Source organism: Chelonoidis abingdonii, chromosome 6, assembly GCF_003597395.2.
Source record: "Chelonoidis abingdonii isolate Lonesome George chromosome 6, CheloAbing_2.0, whole genome shotgun sequence".
In the NCBI taxonomy this organism is placed as follows: Eukaryota; Metazoa; Chordata; order Testudines; family Testudinidae; genus Chelonoidis; species Chelonoidis abingdonii.
Window position 1 is genome coordinate 124,101,374 of NC_133774.1, and position 21,376 is coordinate 124,122,749.

The following is a 21,376-nucleotide window of genomic DNA, read 5'->3' on the forward strand; positions in this document are numbered from 1 at the left end:
TTCTTAACATGAGTGTAATTAACCAGGGGTCATGGTAGATTCTCCATCACTGACAACCTTAAAATCAAGATTGGAAGTTTTTCCTAAAAGTTCTGCTCTAGGAATTGTTTTGGGGAACAACGTGGCCTGCCAGAGGTCAGCTGAGGTGATCACAGTGGTCCCAAACTGGCCTCGGAATCGATGAGCAGCAGTTCCATTGCTTAGCTCTCCTCAGCATTTCACCTGTTAAAATCAATGGCAACTTTGTTGGAAAACTGAGCAAAGACTTCAAGACCTGGCCCCGCATTATTTTAAAAGAGGGAATGCCTCAGAAGGAAGGGACACTAAAAGGAAGATTAGGATACATCAAAGAAATTCTGGCAGAGAGGAACATGGAGTTATTCTCTACAGGGCCGGCTCCAGGGTGGCCAATGGAAAGAGGCGGCACATGAGGGTCTTTGGTGGCGGGTCCCTCAGTCCCTCTCTTCCTCTTTGAGCTGCCGCCAAAGAGAAGAGAGGAAGTGAAGGACCCGCCGCTGAACTGCCACCAAAGACTGAAGCGGTGCAATTGAGCTGCCGCCGAAGTGCCGCCGATCGTCTGGGTCTTTTTGTTTTTTTCTCCCGTCCGCCACTCGGGGCGGCAAAAAAGCTGGAGCCGGTCCTGATTCTCTATAAGTCAATAGATTTACTGGTAACCAGCTTATTGTTAAGTTTTGATAAGATTTTCATAAGCTAACCCTTTAACTAACCACCACATTGGAAGCTCCCAATGAAGAGAAACCTGCCCCAGATTCACCACTACATCACTCCAGTTTTACACCTGTCCCTGAAACCAACAGGATTACATTGGTGTAAAACTGGCCTAACGCAGTGGTGAAACACGCCTTCTATATTTACCATTACACTCATCAGATACAGTAGAACCGTGGCGATACAAACACCAGGAGTTATAAACTGACTGGTCAACTGCACACATGTAGTTTTGGGGAGGTGCGGGAGGGCATTGGCCCCCTAATCAGAGCTAAGGCATGTGGGTGGCACATGGGATCATGTGCCACTGCCTGCCAATTTCTGCGAGCACTGAGCTGCCCAGGATTTGCTCTGCTTGGTCTGCTGGGGCGGAGGGGAGCTCTGTTGTTCCCACGCTGCATCTCCTCCTGGCATGTTTCTGGGGGATGGAGCTGCCTCTCCTGCCAGGTGAGGGAAGGTGGCCACTGTCTCTGCAGCTGGACGCCGCCTCTTCGTTCCTAGTGCCGGTCGCCTTCCCCATCTGTGTGTGCTTGGCACCCTGCATGGCCACCACTCTGTTATGGAGAGAGCCCATGGTGGGGCAGGGCCAGGGGAAATGAGGGAAGGGGGTGGGGTGGTGGGAAAGAGGCAGTGGGGAAGGTAGGGGGATGGGATAGGGCAGAGGGAAGAGAAGGGTATAGGGGAATAGGACAGAGGGGAGAAGAAAGGGAGGGGATGGGGCAGGGGACATTGGGGAGTAAATTTGCAAAGCTGTATTAAGTCAATATGCAGGTGTGAACTTTTGAAAGAACAAATCATATTTTGTTCAGCGTTACGAACAACCTCCATTCCCCAGGTGTTTGTAACTCTGAGGTTCTACTGTAAGAAGTCACCGGCCTAACTGGGAACGGCTCAATTTCTCTACTAAAATCTGTGACATGGACAGCAAAATGGACTCCAAACTAGTCCTGTGTCAGATATTCAAGGAAGCCCCCAAACAGGCTGCACTAGGTCCTTTTTTTTAACTCTTTTTTTCTGGAATGCCCATAATACATCCAGTTCTGGCCCAAAACACCTATTCCAGTTGAGTAGCTATTTACTCCCACTAATGACCTCTGGTGTCTGTATAAGTATCCAGCAATGGAATGAAGTAAATGGACTACTTGCTGCGGAAAAGACATTAGAATCTGGCCCGCTACTCAGAGTTCTAAATATAGGCCTGGGTCCTAGCGTTAGATCATAGCGATTCTCATTTAGCACAAGTAGCAAAGACCTATAATTTGGAGCATACAGTCAGGAACCATATGCCCCGTGCTGCATTTATGTGGCTTTGGGTGGCGACACTGGTGCATGCTGAAGTGTCCAGCAAGTGGATTTAAGTCAAGAGGACTATTCATGGAGTAAAGTGCTAATCAATATTGGAATATTGGAATCTTGCCCTCTGCTCTCGGCTACACTCGTGCATGGTGTAGTATGAGTGGAGCTGACAACAGACCTATCCCTACAGGAGTTGGGTGCCTAACTCCCAGATAACTTGCATCCTGCATGTAAAATGCACATGCTGAAAAACAGGACTGGGAATGGACATCTCCTTTGCTGTTACTACTCTCTGGGTTTTGTCACTTATCTGGAATTGCCTCTAAAATTGGCACATAGGATCCACAGAGATTATAATATTAACAAAGCTAGGAGTTGTTCTCTCAGGCTTCGGCTGAATAATTGACAAGGCTTCCTCATAATGGAAAGAGTTCTAATGACAACAGCCAAGTGATGTAAAAAATATATTCTGTTTGGAAAAACTAATTTGACCACAAAGTAACATTAAACAGAGAGATTTCAGATGGCAGAAATGTTGAAAGGACAGATAAATATTTGGAATGATTTAGAACTGTGAAAACTGTTCTTCATCTCTCTTACCACACACATGTTGGGGTTTCAGCTCGGAGACCTTCAGAATTACAGAACATTGTTTTAATGCTAAGTTTTATTTTAAAGTAGATGGTTAACAGGATTAAAAAAAAGACTGAAGCAGTCGCTATAGTCAGGTACAAGCTTTAGCCACCAGCCCCTTAGTGGAGGATAGAGAGAAACAAATTTAATAGTGAATTATCCCATGCTTGCTCATTGGCATGAGCAGATGAAGAATGCAAGTGAGGACAGAATTCAGTACCACTACATCTCACTCCAGAACCTGTTACTAAATGAAACTGACTAGTATTCTGCAACCCTAGTTAATTTCTCTCCATAGCAGAGGCAATATTGATGTAAAGGAGCTGAATCTCTCTTGATGCTGCTGACCTGAGCTTGACAGAATTAAACACAGAAAGATTTCAGAGATGACATACAAGCAGAGAGACTGAAATCCTGGCTCTCCTGAAGTTAATGGCAAAATCCCCAGGGACTTGTGTGGGGACAGGATTTCACATATATTGTCTAAATTGACTAGGAAGATTAGCTATATTCCAGCCTCCGATATTGTACACGTGAATTCAAGAGAACTTTTGCCATCAGGAGTAATTCCATGAGCATGAGGGGTTTGTAAACTACAAAACAAAGCTAGATCTTATTTCCTCACCGTGATTAAAGCTTGCCCCATTCTTTAGAATAATGGATCAACTGACTAGCACTCAACTGACTAGCAACTTCTTAAGGCTTACAGGCAAGTGAGGAGAAAAGCCAACAGGTAATGGTGGCATCCAGTTGTTTATTTGTTTTTAAGTCTTCATGCTGATAAATATTGAGGAGGCTTCCAGCAAAATTCTCACAACTCTTCCCATGCAAACACTTGCAAATGCGATTTGTGTGCTCTCTCACCCATTCCAATCAAGTCTGAGGGTGTAAGTTCTACCAGCAGTGTGTACAAGGGACCGTGCACAAAAAACCTTTGCACGAATGAACCGTGCGCATGTGACTGCCAGCACAAATGCAGTAGACAGGGTGGCTGCTCTTGAGAAATTCACCACAGCTGTCCAACAGAAAGTTAAATGCTTGAGTATTGGCCAGACAGACACACAGCTAACAGCACCAGCAAAGAAAACTGTGTTTCTGCAGCGTGAAGATATTTTATTTACAGTACATACATAGTGCTAACTCCTGCTTTTACAGTATATGCACATACTGGGCTTCTGCAGAGTGCAGTGGGAAACTCACATCTGGAAACCCTAACAGAAGAACGTGTTATTGGTGCTGTGCAGTGTGTTGGAATGTGGTCATAGTCAACGGCAACCAAAATGAATCTGTCTTGCTATTTTGTGATTGGTAAATTTACAGTGGTCACCTTTACAAACTTTTTCAGTTGCTTCTGTAACTAAACATTACCAGAGTGTTCCTTATAGTATACTAGGTGGAAGGAACACTAAAAATTAGAGCTGCTGATGTAATGTAGTCATTCGAGACAAAACTTGGAAGTTTGCAGGATAACCATGCTGTGGGTGTATTCAAGCATGCAGTTAATAGCAGTCCTTTTAAAAAGTGGAACAACAAAAGAAGGTCTGGCGTGCTTTTAATGTACAACCTAGGATTCTGAAGGATAAACCACAGCAGACTATGGGGAATATTTACAGCTCAGCAGTGTTACAGGACTCCAGTTAATACTGATCAGAGCTGTGTTGCTAAGGACCTCCACAATGAGTGGAGAATCTATTCCAGAAACACCAGGATTGAAAAGTTATTTCACAGGGCTGAGGTTTAGTGACAGGGATTACAGTTCGCAGAGTTTCACCTTAGTCTATAACAATTTTCAACTTTCACTCCTTTCCCACTTATCGCCTCCCTCCCCACCCCTGCCCTTACTATCAGAATATTACCCATGCCATGTGGGAGGCACACAGACATCTCCACCCGAAGCACATGTATCAGGAATCTAAACTCCACTAGCTCTTACAGGCAACATATACACGGATATGATGTTGGCCATTCATAAATGACACCCAAAAGTAGGAGGAGAGCATGTGTGGTGAGGGGAGTCCTCTGTGCTGTCTACCTGGGGGGAGTGTGTGTGTGTGTGTTTGGGGGGTCTTAGGTCCACATAGCTGTCTTTCTCAGGGATGCTTTGCAGAGGTAAGGGTTGTGCAAGCATCCCCTCAAATGTTTGGTCAATACACTTCAATCCTGACTTAAAATGCCTCTGCTTCTGCAGCCTTGGGTCTCTTGGCAGTCAATAGTGCGAACTTGCATGCTGGGAATGGTCATATTGTGAGGTGGAACAAACTACCCAGGAGAGGGACATGGATTTGGCTACGGATGAAGTCACCAAACTCCTTTGTGACTTGGAACTGGGATTTGAAGCTATGCTGTCAAAGAGGGAAAGGTCGGTGTGTTTATCCTTTGTACAAATGTAGATATCATTGAAGACACTATCACTAAAGAGGCGCAAGAGTCAGAATATTTGGATCTGGGTCCATAACTTCTCCAAGGTTGGGGATGTTTGTATCCGAGGTTTTACATTTGCCTATTATAGAGGGTTTCATCTGGGAAGGTCAGAGCTGAATCTGGATGCTAACTCACCCAATGCTCAGGAAAGTTCCCATCCTGGGTTTTGGTTTGTGCCTTCCCTTCAATCACAATCTTCATCACTCAAAAATTGTAATTAGAATCCAAGGACACGGGGGGGAAAAAAGGGTGTCACAGGATAAGAGGGAATATCCCCTTTTGACACATGATCAGAAAGGGTTACACATTTTGCAGGATGAATGATTCAAATTCAACCCTTAAAAACATATGGGGAGACAATGTTTGTGTTTTTGTATAATTACATATATATGGGTAGAGATCAACAATCCCTGTCTATGCTGTATTCTGTTAATTCAGAGATCAAAAGAAATTCTTAACATTTAAATGAACTGCAAACCTAGGATATAGCTGTATTCATCTCTCTTTGAAATGTATAGCCAATCATCTGTGAATGGTGGAAAAAAAGGCAATTGCCTTGTGTGGATAATTACCAACTATGCCTTAGGAAATGAGTGTCTACTATTCATAGAGGGACTCCAGGCTGTCACAAGAAGGCTTGAGACTGCATAAAATGCAGGACTGGCTCTAGGCACCAGCAAAGCAAGCACGTGTGTGGGCGACACAATTCCAGAGGTGGCTTTCTGGCAATTTTTTATTATTTTTTTTTGCGCTTGGGGCGGCAAAAAATATAGAGCCAGCCCTGACAAAATGGGCCTGAGTCCTGGTCCTGTCATCTCGGATCTGCTTGAGGCTTTATGCAGGGGAAGCCTAAGTCATAAGGACTGAGATCCCAGTGCTGACTGGCCCGCCCTGAATACAAATATTGGACTATAACCTATGGACTTAATTCTGAAAGAACTCTGCAACTACAAAGCTTCCCATCTCTGCCATGAATCTGAATCTCAGAACTTTACTCATGTCTGTGTGTATACTGATCTTTTAACCAACGTACTCGCTCTTTTCTTTTTAAATACATTTTATTTTAGTTTATAAGAATTGGCTGTAGAATGTATTTGGGTAAGATCTGGAATATTCATTAACCAGGCAGATGTGTCTGATCCCTTGGGATGGGTAGAACTTTTTATATGATGAATAAGATTTTCAGTAATCTTCATCATACTTGACTTGGGTATCTGGGTGGAGGCCTGAGGCTGGGTTACTTTAAGGGAACTGTGTTGTTGGCTTCTGGGTAACTAGTGAGGTATTATAGAAGCTGTTTTGTGCTGGGTTGGTAAATCTTAAGTATTGGAATATCCACCAGCTTTGGGGATTGTCTGCCCCATTCTTTGCAGTTCACCCCAGTTGAGTGACCTCAGTTAGCTCCCCTGGAACCCTGGTCCCACCCCCATACACGTCCTTACCCCTATTTTGATGTGAAAGAGCACCGACACTCAGCATGGAAATGCAAACTGAAACAACATGCAGGTGGAATGAGCATGCAAGAGAAGGCAAAGATAAGCAGTTGAAAAGTACCTCAGAAGTAACCTTGCTAGACAGTAATTGACAGGTGTACTGGTGGAAAGGAAGAGACCAGCATTAGTACATTGAACAGACGTGTTGAAGTTGAAAACAAAACAAAAAAGCTGGAAGCAGAACTTGAAGCAGTTTGGACCTATTTAAAAGGTTAGTTTTTTAATGTATTTGTTTTTAAATGAAGTTGCTTAGCCAATTGCCATCATGTTTACTCTTATTGGTTAAACTATTTCAGTCGTGCTGCTTGGCAGCGAATCAGGTATCCTCTTCCCATCGTGTCTCGCCCAGTGGCTTCTTCTTTGGAAGACACAGCTAGAGAAAGAGAACAACATTTTCTCCCCTTACGGAGCGAAGTCTTTCAATGGCAAATACACTGGATTTGACCATTGTCAAAGCAGTCTGCTCTGACCTGAAAGACAAAAGCTGACAATGCTGACAGGAGCTGCCATGTTGAAGAATAGCACCGAAATTAGAGCAAAACAAAGCGTCTTCTTGTGCCACTGGAGCAGGGAGCACCCAAGCCCCAACCCTGCAAACACTGACTTTACTGTTATTTATTATGTGCTGCGGGACTTATGTGTGTGGTTAATTTTAAGCACACAAATAGTCCCATCTTGCATATGTTAGTGTTTGTAGGACTGGGACTGGAGTCTGTGCAGCTTTGCTCCCTTCTGTATTACCCAGTAGAAAGGAGCATTTGACCCAATAGAACTTATCTGCCAACAATTCAGAAAGTCTCTCATTTTCCTTGCATTCAAACGGTGAGCCGAGCTAGAGGCCTGCTCTACCCAATCAGATTTTCAAAATGGCAGCTGCCTGTTTGCCTGTTAATTATGCCTTTTTTCAGTATATTGTAGACTGGTTCTGTGAGTTGCTCTCGTATGTAATTAGATCCAGAGATTACTCTCTTTTGCCTGAAACTGCATTTTAAAAGCTTCTGCTGACAAATCAGAATTAGTGGTTGTTTAAATAATTATTGCTTAGCCTGGCACATAAAATATTGCCTCTAACCAAGGATGGTGCAAGCTTAGCATGGCAAAGCTACATCTTTATCTTGTAATATCTTATTCACCCTCCCAACCCCCCCTTTCAGGAGTAGTTTATACAAGAGAAAAGGAAAATATAGGGAGGAGAAAGAAAACATTCCAGCGGTTTAGGGGAGGCTCATTCTGGTCTTACAAACACAGCCCTGTGATAGGATTTTAGACAAGCAGAAAGGGGAACATAAATACATTAAAAAAAAATTGGCTCCAGATGAGCTTCCAGAACATGAGAACGAAAATAAAACTGGGCCAGATCTTTAGTGGAGGTCAATCGGTGTAGCTCCTTTAACTTCAATGGAGCTACATCAATTTATCCAAGTGCAGGATCTGGTGCACAATTTGTTTGATGGTGCTAATTGTATGGCAGTAAAAATTCTAATTAACAGAGGCTTTTAATAGTGTTATCATCACTGAGCCACCGTGATACGCAGAGTTCTGTCTCTATGGCGTGATGCTCTTCATTTGGACCAAAGTTCTCAGTCAAGACACAGAAGCGTGTTTCAAACACAGACAATCTTGGCCAACTTCTTTTCGAGAAGGCACCTGTGCAACCCCGCTGACTTCAGTGGAGATGCACTGGTGTAACTGAACAGAGAGTCTGGCCCTCAGCATCATGACATCTCTCTGAGAGTAGCAGCACTCATGTGTGCTACATGGTAAACCGCATACAGCAGGGGACAATGTAATGACTGCGACAGAGAATTCCAGTCATAAGTCATTGCTTGGTAAGTCACCTGCACCCATCAGTGCCACAAGGAAAAGGTTATGATGAGCGTGCAATCAGTCTTCATCTCTTTGCAAAGCAACTTCTGAACAATATCAAGATCTAAATCAAAAGGGCTGATGGAAACAAACTCCAAAGTTATTAAGGCCACGTAAGGATCGATTCTCCTCTCCCGTATGCTGGTTTTACTTCTCTAACTTAAATGAAGTTACTCCTGGGTTATACCCAGAGAAAGTGAGAGAAGAATGAAGCCCCAAATCTCTTGAATGAAAGGTTTGACAGCATCATTCAACAGGCATTAGCACAGCAATACACACGAGGGGAAAATTCTAACAACATCCAATGAAAACTTGCACCCAGGGGATCGAGGCCATTGGACAGTCACTTCTTCTGAAAGAGGCAGAGGGCACTGGTGAGTAACTCATTCTTGAGACATGACCTCACTGCAGAAAGGCAACAAGCCACGTTAGCAAAATTTCTTGTGTCAGATGAAGTCCATGGGAGCAGGTGAGCTGACACTACTCTCACATCCTACAGGGGAAGCCTGCTTACGGGCTTGATCCTGCTCCACTGAAATCAATGGCAGTTTTGTCATTGACTTCAGTGGGAGCAGGCTCAGACCCTAACATCTGTCTGCACTTCAAACCCACCCTTCTATTTTGCATTAACTTACAACCAAAAATGGAGTGGGATCTGTCTATATTTCACTGTTTCTAATCTGAAGTCTCATACTCTGTTGATATAATGTTAAACACCAAAGATTTAAAACCCAGCATATTCTGTAGGCTACTGTTTGCAGTATGAACTTTAAAGACTATAGTCTTAACAGGGCTGTAACCTCTAGTGGAAGTGCTTAGAAGGTGGTTCCCTTCTATTATGAGCTCCTTGGATTGGGATTTCAGAGTAGGAGCCGTGTTAGTCTGTTCTTTTGAGATTGGGATTGTTTTTCTGAAGTGTTTGAAAAGAGTCTGGCACATTGTGGGTGCCAGAGCAAATAAAAACAACAACGGCCAATAGTAACCACTAACACTAATCATACATGTGTAAGGGTTTATACTACCCATTTATCCTACCCACACAGCATTTATGCTCACAACAGTCATGAACAACAGCACCTTGGTAAAGCCCCAGTGTAATGATGGGAGAACAGTTTGCTTATTGTATGCATCTGAAGTCTGACAGTCATTAGCCATGAATTTTATATCCATTCCCCTATTCTGATGACCATCTGAACATCAATGCTGGTAGTTCAATAACTTGAACTGCAGGCACCTACATGAAGAACTCAGAGCAGAATTTTTGTCAATTTCTCCTTTCTGCTTGTAGGAAAGAACAGATCATTCTCAATAGGAAACAGCATTCTGTCCACTGTAAGTCCAGGATCCCATTTCACAAGTTCCTAACCAGATCCTGGAGCAACCCAAGAAGATATTGTCCTCAGGGAATCTATCCTAGGTCTTGCACTGAACCCACAGCATACTGGGAGAGGACTTTGGGAGTCTAATGAGTGCTGGGTGAATACTTGCAGTAAACAGATATGAGCAGTAAGGCTCATACTGCGGTTACATAGTTCATTGCAGGATTTCAGTGAGCAGTGAATTCACATGTGATCCTCTGATCACAGAGAGCAACTAGGCAGAGTTTATTATTATACGATTGTCATTACGATTGATTGATTTCTCCCCCTTCAGATAAACTGATATTGCAGGGTTTTGGTTTTTTTTAAATTCTTTAAACATCTTTAAGGCACTCAGCGAATCATTCTCAACAGAACAATTGATCTTTAAGAGGCCAAATTTTGTCCTATCAACCACAGCGATCTGCCTGTCGTGAAACACACACTGAAGAGGGGAAGGGAAGAGTGTACTTACACTGCTGTCATCCATCCTCTCACGCCTCTTAGTTTTGTGTGTTTCATAATCCTCCATGAGGGTCTGCAGCAAATTCTTGGGCCTCTGGGATCCTGCAGCCTCGTCAGGCAGTAAGTCAGACTGGGAGAGGGGACCTTCTGTTGTTGGGGATGGAGGAGGCCTGATCTTCTCTATCTTCCCTGAAACGACATGAAGGGACCCCTTTCTAAATGAACAGATTCCCAAGTGGTTTCCAACTGAAGACACAGCTTGCAAAAGGAACGAGTTGGAGCAATATTTCCAGTGTGGCTTGAACAGAGAGAAATACTGAAATGTAGTCTATAAAATAATGCATCGAAACAAACACGGTCAAAGTGACTTTCAAGTCCCTCCTTTTCCCCCTCCAGGACCAGACTCACACAAACATTTAAGCGATGTTATTTCATAACACCTACCAAAGCTGTCAAGTAATATATATACGAATCTACCCTATCACTGCTCATTACTAGAGCTCTGGTTAAATCACCCCACCCCCAACTCCTAATGTCTCTCTTCTGTCCTCTGGACATACATGCAAGCTTATGGAAATCGCTGGACTTATTTTTATTGAATCAGACACACAAAAAACTGCACAGTGTCACAGTGCAGGGGGCCCCAAACTGTGTTCCACAGAGCACCAGCAGTTTAAGAAGGGCCGTCCGGTTACATGGTTCTGGCTCCTTCTTGTTTCCAGCTGCTAAATTGCATGAAAAGAGCTAAAAATATCTTTGATACATTTCCTAGTATTTCTTTTCCATGCAAGTAGCTGCTGGTCCATGTGATTGTGAGTGGGAGGGGAAGGTGATCTGTGAAACACATTCTCTGTTGAGATGTAGTCCAGGTGAGGGAAGAGTTTGTGAACTCCATGTCCAGTAGTTAGATGAAAAGGCTGGGAGCCAGGATGAACTCAGGCTGTAGCTCTGACAGGACCACTTGCTCACTAGGCAACATGCTCACAACTTAACTACCCTAGCTGGAGAACTGGGTACAAAGCAGGAACGTGGGGAAGACTGATCCTACAAGGAGACTATTGCTACTGCTCTGTATACTGTGTGACCCCACCCCAGATTCAGCTGTGGACCTGAGGCTTTCGTTCTCCAGGCTGGCAGATGTTGGAAGGTCTCCTGGGAAGAGAGGTTGTATCTTATGTCACCAGGCAGCGACTCCTCTGGCTGAGTGAAGGGTAGTGTCAACAGACTGGGAGGAAGCCCTGCCTAGCCTTCCTCATCTGAAAGGATGAGGACCATGACTGCAGGCAAGGAAACTGACGAGCTTGGAAATAAGGACTTCAGCGCAGTGAGAAGAGGGGGAGCCTCTTTTACAGGAAGCAAAACAAATAAAGGAGAATTCGTCTGTTTAAACCTAAATATAATCAGCTACAGCGGGAAAAGGAACTGTAGAGAAAGTCACACTAACTTTCCCCTAGATGTGGAGGCTTTTTAAAACAAAACCATGCACAGACACAAATGGGTTAACTAGGACTGCAAATGGATTTTCAGTTGTTCCTTCGCAGAGAAAAATCAAAAAGCTAGTAACTTTTGGAACAAGTCATAGAAAGCTGCGGCCACCAGAGGTCACACTCAGCAAAACAGTGCATGCTGTTTAGAAGCTATAGGCTCTCTTTTAAAAGAAAGAAATTAAATCTTAGCAAAGACCTTTAACAAGAAATCCCCTTGCTGGGCTTGGTTCATTTCTGACTCAACAGGGAAAAACCCAACAACACTGATAGCTATAATGTTACAAATCTTGCTTAAACTCACAAATACAGAGACTCATCTGGAAACTCCATCCCCAGACCTACTGGGATGTCCCTAGAAATTGCAAACGGTATCTGAGGCTTGTGGGATTTTCTAGCCACGGGAGCAGAGTCTCATCTTGAATAACTCCACAGACATCACGGATTTGTCTCAACGTAACAGAGCTCAGCATGAGAGCCTGGCTAGCTAGGGCTACGGGTATCCAAAAGAAGAGAATGAAAGAAACTCCCCAAAACTGACGGAACTAATGGAAAATCGTGTCTGTGTTAAAAGTGAAAGGTTCAGGGCTTGATTCCCCACTGCATTTGAATGCTAGTGTACACACGTATACTGCAGGGATGAATCAGGCCCTCAGTGTTCCCAGCAAGGCCTTTTGTGATTTCTTCCTCAGGCATAAACACCACGTCACCTTAACAATCCCTCAGAGCTGTACAAAATGCTCATAACTGAAGGCGGCTCCTTCCACTTCCAAACAATCTCAATCTCTGCATCTGCTGGAAAACCCTGCAAGGTGGAGGTTTTGGGGATCTGATTAGAATTAAACAAAAGAAACATTGCCAGTATTCCCTATCAAAGTGAGCCTGCCTCTCCCTTGCAAGGAGCTCCCCATAAACATCCACAAAGTCACTTCAGTTTTTTCCTTCAAATCCCTCCTTAAAACTCTCCTTTGCAGTGGTGCCGACACAAATCCTGACAACAGTTAGGCTGCTGATCTGCTGTGACCGCTGTCTATCATGCTGACCAGTGCTGTCTCATTGTTTCCTTACAGAATGTTGTCTGCATTCATCTGCTGTCTCTTATTTTATACTTACATTATAAGCTCTTTGGGGCAGGGAATGTCTTTTTGTTCTGTGTTTGTACAGCCCCTAGCACAATGGGGTCCTGGTCCATTACCAGGGCTCCAAGATGCTACGGTAATTCCTATATTGCCATTAGGAGTCCATCCAGGAAAGCGTACTGTTACATGTACATTTCACTGCAATATCATCATTATTCCCGTTTTCTAGATGGGGAAACTGAGACAAAGAGGTGCAGAGACTTGCCCAAGGTCAGACAGTGGCTTTTCCAGTCCTTTTAAAAAGCAAACAAAGAAATCCAGAAAGCGTGCGCTGCTTGTGATCCAACGATAACAAACCAGAACAACGGTATTTGCTGACACATGGGCCTGGGTTGCCAGCTAGCGCTACTGTGACATGGCTTGGCCTCATGTGGCTCTGTTCAGTTTTGTGCAAAGGCTGCAAAGTAAAAGGAGGAATCTTGCTCCTAGAGGAGAAACCCGGGTGAGCCAACGAGGAGTTGGGAGTTAAAGGTTAGGAGCCCTCTCCTGCTCCCATGGCAGAACTCCCACTTCAAGAGAAATGGGATCAAGCACTCAGGGTGCATGCAAAATTGCTATCCAAATCACAGCCCATTGGCCACCTTTTTGGCCTAACAGCCTTGACATATCTCCCTTTGGATATATATTGTGTTCTCTAAAAACTAAAATGCCTCCTTTGGAAGGGTTACAGGGCATCAAGCAAGGGCAGAGAGCAAACATCATAAACTCCTCTCTTCAGAGTTATGTTTCTCGAACTTGTCAACAGGAAAAGAAATCGTATGTTGTGGTTCCGCTGTGGCCGTGATGATGGCTGACCCCCAGATTCCTGGAACTGAGAAATTACTGGGAAATGATTTCTCTCCCCCTGTCTTTTCAGTTTCTGGGCAGCCGCGCTTCCTGTCTCATGCACTCTTTGGAGGGCTGGGGATGCTCTCGTGTATGCTCTTCCAGGGCCCGTAGAAGGGTGCACAGCTGACACAGCCGAATTGCTGTTCCTTCCAAGTTTGGTGCTAAGAGAATGTTTCCTGGGACGCCTGTGCCAAGCTAAGGGGCACCAGGAACCGAGACCCTTTCTTCACTTTCCAAACCACTGGATGGGTCTGGGGAGAAATATGAGCCTTGGTGAGGGAGCCCTCTCCCCTCCCTGGTTCTCCTCTGGGATCAGGGAACTGTTCTTCCCTCCCCTCCCCTCTACACGGGTGACCAACAGAAGAATGGATTGCCCCCATCTTTCCTCACAGGATTAGGAAGCCCAGAGGGTAGAGCAGCAGGTGCTTGGGTAATGGGTTTTTCACTCCCTGGGATTCCTCTGCATGTCCCAGGGAGGAGTTTAGAATAAAGTTCAAGTTGACATTGCCCCATAAATAAAAAATGTATTTTCAAAGCACCAAAAGCAAACACATCACAATAGTGGATCTCTGGTCTAATATCTTTTAGATCAATAACATTTCCAGCCTATATTTTCCCTCACATGACTTAACACTGGACAAGCTGTTTAACTTCGATATAGCCTTTAACAATGAAAACCGGACAATAGAAATAACATGCAGGATGACATTGCCCGCACCATTTCTAGTAGGAGCGAATTATAAACCAGCCACATTATAAACTTCTGAAAAACAGGATTGATGATGATCATGCTGATATAAGCTGACCAGTAGCAGCGCTACTGAAGACCAGTGTATTTTAGGGAGGCAGGGTGTAACGGTTCCCCTGCAAACACGAATGCCTTCCATCGCCGTAGCAAGTGTCTACACTACAGTGCTATAGTGGCACAGCTGTGTGCTGTAGTGTAGACAAGTCCTTAACCACATCCTGCCCCTGCCATGGTCTGCAGCACAAAGCCAGCTGTGTTCAATGACTGCAGATCCTTGCCCTGATGCTGAGGGAGAGTGTCCCACTCTCAGGGAGGGAGAGGTACCCATTCCTTTCACAGCTACAAACCACTCCTCTGAGATCAAGGCCATGACTCACTGTTAGGGCCCCTGCAGAAGTCATGGAATCCGTGACTTTCTGCGACCTCCATGATTTCTACATGGGCCAGCGTGGCTGGCCCCAGGACTGGTGTCAGTCTGGTGTCACTGGCCCTAGGTGCCCTCCCCCCTATATCATCCTCCCCTGGTGCCCTCCCCACCTCAAGATTTAATCACAGGTATTTTTAGTATAATTCATGGACAGGTCAAAAATTCACGGTCCGGGACCTGTCCATGACTTCTACTAAAAATACCTGTGACTAAGTTGTAGCCTCACGCATGGTCCTCATCTGCCTTATATAATGTGGGATGCCTTCGGAGACAGTGCAGTGCTGATGTCGCAGCAGATGAGGGTTCCCCATGTCTGAACAACAGCCAGGAAGACTGAGTGGGTCATACGCCCCACTGAGTGCTGAAAGGGTTTCATTGTGCAACCTACGCAAGTCTGCGTCGAAGCTCTGCATTACTCCATGGAGTTTGGTTCCAAGATGATGAGTCCTCCCTGTCCCATCTCTGGCCAGGGTTTTTCTGTTGGCCTCATCCCATGGCTCCCACCTTAACTGCGGTTCACCTGCTCCACTCCAAATCTGAGCTGAAATAGCTATTCCCGTAGTAGTAGCTGTCACATTTGTCCCAGGGATGTGTGGCCTTAGAGTTTGAACCTACACTCACTGGAATCAACAGCAAAGCTCCCATTAAAAACATAAGGCGATAAGACTGGCCATATTGGGTCAGACCAATGATCCATCTAGCCCAGTATCCTGTGTTCTGACAGTGGCGAATACCAGAGCCTTCAGAAGGAATGAACAGAATAGGGCAGTTATCAAGTCACTCTCCCTTGTTGTTCAGTCCTAGCTTCTGACAATCAGAGATTTAGGGACAACCAGAGCATGAGGCTGCATCTCTGACCATCTTGGCTGATAGCCATTGATGGACCCGTCCTTCATGAATTTATCTAGTTCTTTTCGAACCCAGTTCTACTTCTGATCTTCACAACATCCTCTGGCAATGAGTTCCACAGGTTGACTGTGTGTTATGTGAAGAAATACTTCCTTTTGTTTGCTTTAAACCTGCTGTCTATTCATTTCATTGGTTGACCCTGGTTCTTGTGTTATACGAAAGGGTAAATAGCACTTCCTTATTCACTTTCTCCATCCCATTCATGATTTTATAGACCTCTATCATATCCCTCATTAGTCATCTCTTTTCTAAGATGAACAGTCCCAGTCTTTTTAATTTCTCCTCATATGGAAGATGTTCCATACCCCTAATTATTTTTGTCGTCCTTCTCTGCACTTTTCCCAGTATTGACTTTCAAGGTGAAGTCCAGCATTGACTTTAAAGGTAAAGGACCAGGGCTTAATGCACTTTACTTTGGTTCTGTAAGTCCCAGAATTTGCCATGTTATTTCACAGTGTAAGGGTGTAGGCAGTCCCTGTGCACAATCCTTGTGGTCTCGTGGTGTTGTAAGTGTTCCCAGCTTAACTCCTCTTGCTTGGGGTGGCAAGAGATTTGCTTTTGCAGCCCAGGTGAAAGAAGAAGCCCATACACACTAACAAAATAGCATATCTTCTTTTAACAAGGCTCCAGGTCAGAAGCAATTACAGTTAGGTTGGTCTCCTAGAGCCTGAGAGAAAACCACCACTACTCACTGCAGCCTCTGTGTCTTCTGCTTCCCTCTCAGCACGCATCCTCTTTGCATTTATATAGCCCACTTCTAGGGTGGGGTGTGGGCCTCCTTGATTGCAACCCCAGCCAGTCCCTTAAAGTGGTAATACATTCCTTCACAAAACAGGAAAATTCTCTCTCTTCCAGTTTAAGTGCACTGTGTTACACCCAGCTGGTGTGCTGTGAAATAGTGGGGAATGAAAGGAAGGCTGAGGAGAAACTCCACAGATAGTATTGGCACTTGGGACAAATTCAGTAGCCACCATTAAGAAGGCTGCTGCTACCAACAGCCACCAAACAATGGTACCTGAGATACTAAGTGTGGGGGTGAGGGGGGTGTATGCATACAGGAAACAGTTGTAGAAGCTGTTATCTTGTTTTACGGTGACAGCTACATGTGAGGAAAACCATTTCAACAGAAGCTATTTCAACAAAACGGCTTGTGGCAGGGTTTTTTTTGCTTCTTCTTTTGAAACAGTTTTCCTCATGGATTGTGGTTGCCATTAAAAAGGCAAATTTGCCGACAGTTAATAGACAGTTACCATCCTTCTTTCTTATTCTTTGAACTGGAGTAAATGACTGCACAACACCCACGGCCTCAGAAATAGCTAAAAGTGCAAGCTGCAGCATTCTGACTGCATCTGATCCCTAGCACCTGTCCAACCACCACAGCCGGGACAGCTGAAGTTGAGCCCTTGTTTCTGAGTTATGCATGCACAAAAAAAAAATGCATCTCCCTTTCTTTTTGAAGGGTAGTATTTGGCTCCCAATCTTCCCTTCCTCATGCCTGCACAAATAATAAAATGACTCATCCACTTTTGTTGAGACTTCCCCCTTCCCTTGCCTCCAAGTTAATCTTTGGAGTGAGACTGAAATTGAGAAATTTCAGCTGGATAGTAATTTATCCGAGGGGAAAAAAGGGTGGGAGAAAAAGAGATTTTAGACCGAAGTGGTTTTTCTGTGTAGGCTTATGGTAGCTGTGGTGGCTGTAACTCTGGCAAAGAGAAGTTCCCAAGCTCAGATTTCTCAGCACTTTAGGGAAGTAATTATCTCAAATTTAGTGAAAGTACAATCATCATCAGCATTTAAAAACAACTGCCACAGACTTGGGTTTTTATTCTGTACTGAAATCTTCCAAACAAGTTAAAAATAGTCTTTGCAGTTCATTTCTAAGGAGGATTAATTAGCAAGGGAAGTCACAAAAAGGAAGGTATTTACACATCAGATACAGCTGAGTTTTTGTATGCAAGGGAGAAAGATACAAGTTGACTTCTGCCTCATGAACATCAACAAGGAACATAAATGGTAGCTTAGGGAAAGCTATGACTACCATGAGGCATCAGTCACATCCTGTTAGAGATTTCCCATATTCACTGATGAAACATCTGGTACACAGAGATGGTTTTGCTCTAACCAGCTTTCTCACTAAAAGCTGTGCGAAAGCCGTAGCAGAATAAAACCTTGTGACTCTTAATTCTTTGACAGCTCGAATACCCATATCCTTCTATGGACAGCATGGTCAAGGTCAGAGAAAGAAATGTACATTTACAATGATGCTCGTAAGAAAGGTGTGAAAGATGCAGAAAGCAATTAATTGGTAACAACGCACACCAGATTTTCAAAGCTCAGCACCCAATCCAGAGCGCAGTTGGGACACGGCCTGCATTTCTGGGTCACAGCCTATATGATTAACTAGTGCTTTTTGGAGAGCTACCTTGGCACCACTGCTGCTGCCCTTCAAAAGGAAGGGGGCATATACTTTGGAGAGGAGGTAGGGTAAAGCGAAGAGTGACTTCTTTAATTTATAGAAACAATATGTTTTGTTGAAATAGCAGCTTCAACCTGAGGGCGTCCATAACGCTACACAAGCTGCATGCATCCAGCACCAATGAAATGCAGCTACCTGTGGGATGGGGAGTGGAAATGGTGTAGGGGACTATTTGGATAAAGAACACATGGCCCCTTATTTTACAAAGAGGCCCCTGCAGTGGAAACAGGACCTCACCCAAATTATCTGCATGCAACTTCATATATCACTCCTGGAAGCAGTACTGCCGATCCCAAGCATCGAAAAATTGTGAGTCAGGCTCTCCAGTATCATGAGATGGGCTTAAACATCATGAGCTTTTAAAAAATGTTGGGGTTCTTTTCATTTTCCTGTTGCTCCTTCAGAGATCAAAGCTGTGGGCTTTACAAAAAAAAGCTGAATTCTTTTATAATCATATGACTCCAGAAGCTGGTGCTTTAAGAAAACCACCCAAGGGCTGGTCCTCAGCTGAAGATCTGCTCCCAAGGGTGAAATCCTTGCTCCACCTAAGCCAATGGTAAAAACCTCCTTTACTTCTATGAGGCCAGGATTTCCCCTAGGTATTGTGAGAGCTGACAGCATTTGTAGAAGGGCAAAGGTCTGAGCTCACCTTGCTTGGGTTATTTACCTTTCATTCACAGCTGCCAACTTTCACGTGGTAAATAAGCCCCCCGACTTTCACAGTAAGCCAAAAATCCAGCTAATCTCATTTCAAAACAAGGCCAAAACAAGCCAATCCTTAAGAACCCCAACACTCTATGTGACTAGATCCCCCCCGGCGTGCAGTCTGGGACTGTGGTGGGTCCGCTGTGCACCCCTGACTTTCTCCCCGCCTTCCCCCTGCTTGCTGGGAGCCGATCGAAAAAAAAAAAAAAAAAGAAAAGCAACAAGCTGCAAGCCACAAGCCAAAAACTAGCCCAATTTCTGTGTTTTTTCCCGGGTTTGGCACATCTGCTTTCATTCAGGAATGTGTAGGGCCTGATTCTAATTGACACTAAGGCCTATTTACATCATTCTGCCAGTGTAAGTTACATTGGCTCCCACTTTTCAGGCCCCTTTACACTGTTAAAGGTGTGTAAAGTGGCCTGAGAGTGTAAATGAGACTCAGGCCCATGGCATTTAAAACCTATGATTTAGATCACCCAAGCTCCCCGACTCCCCCTAATGTTCTAAGGCACAGAGCATACGTGAGCAAGAGCCAAGGTTGTTTCAACAAGAGCGCTTCAGTCAAGACGATCAGTTAATTACAGACATCTCTGTATTTTATGCTGCTTTTCCCAAGACTGCAGAAAAACCCGATGACAGCGCCTTTAGTCTGTAGGCTAACAGGGCAAGAAAAGCTAGGATGACCTGTCGGGCTTCATCCTGGAACACCAACTTCAAATGGGCTATGCTGATTTATACCAGCTGAGGATTCAATCTATGCTGGTTAAAATACAGTTGATCATGGGCCTTTCAATGTGAGTTTGCCAGAGTTCTTTTTCCTGTCTTTGTTTGGGGAGATGCTTATGCATTGGAGTGGATTAACTGCCCCCAAGGAACCATCAATTCCCATCAATGCTGCCTATAACAGAGGTCTGATCGAGCAACGCAGGTGGTCCCAAAGGACCCGAGATCTTTCTTGAACTGTCAGTGCTAGGACACGCTTAGGGAACCCTGTCCAAACCGGCTCATTCGAAATATAAATGTCATCTTCCCATAAAAATATAATTTATATTTGGCATCTCAACATTAAAAAAAAAAGGTAACTATTTGTTGCCTGGAAAAATAAGAGCAAGAGAAACACACACTTTTCCAGCAACACTATTCAAATAAATATTAGATTCAGCAGTCTTTCCAAAATACTTACAAATGAAATGCAACTAGCCCCAATCACATTTCTCCCACCTGGAGCTGCAACAAAGCAGTTTTTCAAGGCAGGGGCCAACATGTCTTATCTTGTGAGGTGTTATCATATTCTTTGATACAGGTTAGACAAACAAGTTACTGAGCTCACTACAGGGGTAACTGAATGAAATTCTATGGCCTATGCTAGGCAGGATATCAGACTAGAGGATCTAACGGTCCCGGCTGCCTTAAAACCTCAGAATTTTTGTTGAGTCTTTAAAATTAATGGGCTAGATCCTCTGCTGGTGTAAACTGTCATAGCTCCTTTGGAGCAAACACAGCGGTGACAATTGACTCCAGTTGAGGATCTGGTCCCACATTTTATCACACGGGATAACAAACCCTACAGGGTCATAGGGCAAAATATTCTATTTGGTTCAATTTATGGAGCTTCCTCTACATACTGTTTTTTGGGATAATAATAGCACTTCAAAGAAGTTACCAACAGCTGGTACATTTTTTCTGCAAGAAACACAGATCAAACCACACTCTCTACATAAAGGAAACAAAAATAAATGTTAGCTATTTATGTTATGGATACCATTCACATCTGGATTCATTACAGGAATGCAACCTAAACCCAACTCCTGTTGAAGTCCACATTGACATCCATGGGAACAAGGACCCTGGTAATGGGCTCCTTAAATGAGAATCTCCCCCTACTGGGAATTGGCCCTCCAAGCTCTTTTCAAGTTTCTTGCTTCTGATTCCATCAGTGGAAAGGAAAACAAAACATGGATCAACATTTACATCTTCCCACAATTTTAATGAAACTTTTCTCCCCTAAGATCTCTGTTAATGAGACATTTAGAATACTGTTGGACCATACAGAGTCTATAGCCATAAAGAAGACCTGCAAAGAAAAAAAAAATTGGGCTTGTGTCATTTCTGTCTTTTTTATGATGTATGAAGGGGGCCTTTGAGTTTGTTTTTGTTTTGGAGAAGTGGGGGCAGGGAGGGAGATTTTCTGCTGATTTTAACCATTAAAAATAGGAACACTACTGCAATTACCACAACCAGAAACAAGAGAGCAAAAGATGAGCCACCGAGACAGGAAGATATTTTTAGTCAGTCTATTAAGAACTTTGTTTACTTTTAATAGCTAAGTCCAACACTCAATGCACCTTATCAGTTAAGGTGTAGGAACTCATAATATGTATCTGTGGAGACTCCTCTCC

At 44.1% G+C, this 21,376-nt stretch overlaps 1 protein-coding gene across 5 annotated transcripts in view; it reads right to left on the reverse strand.

Moving 5' to 3' along the window:
* Positions 1-21,376, reverse strand: part of PALM2AKAP2 (PALM2 and AKAP2 fusion) — a 445,812-nt gene that overhangs the window by 4,309 nt on the left and 420,127 nt on the right. For 3 of the 5 annotated variants that reach the window (XM_075067388.1, XM_075067391.1, XM_032763575.2), the window contains 2 exons: positions 10,272-10,450; positions 6,634-6,672 (listed from right to left, as the gene is read on the reverse strand). The exons of 1 other annotated variant lie outside the window; for it this stretch is intronic. In XM_075067388.1, coding sequence (XP_074923489.1) covers positions 6,634-6,672; positions 10,272-10,450 — 218 coding nt within the window. The remainder of the gene's footprint in view (positions 1-6,633; positions 6,673-10,271; positions 10,451-21,376) is intronic. One more of the 5 variants, XM_075067389.1, reaches the window with a different exon arrangement.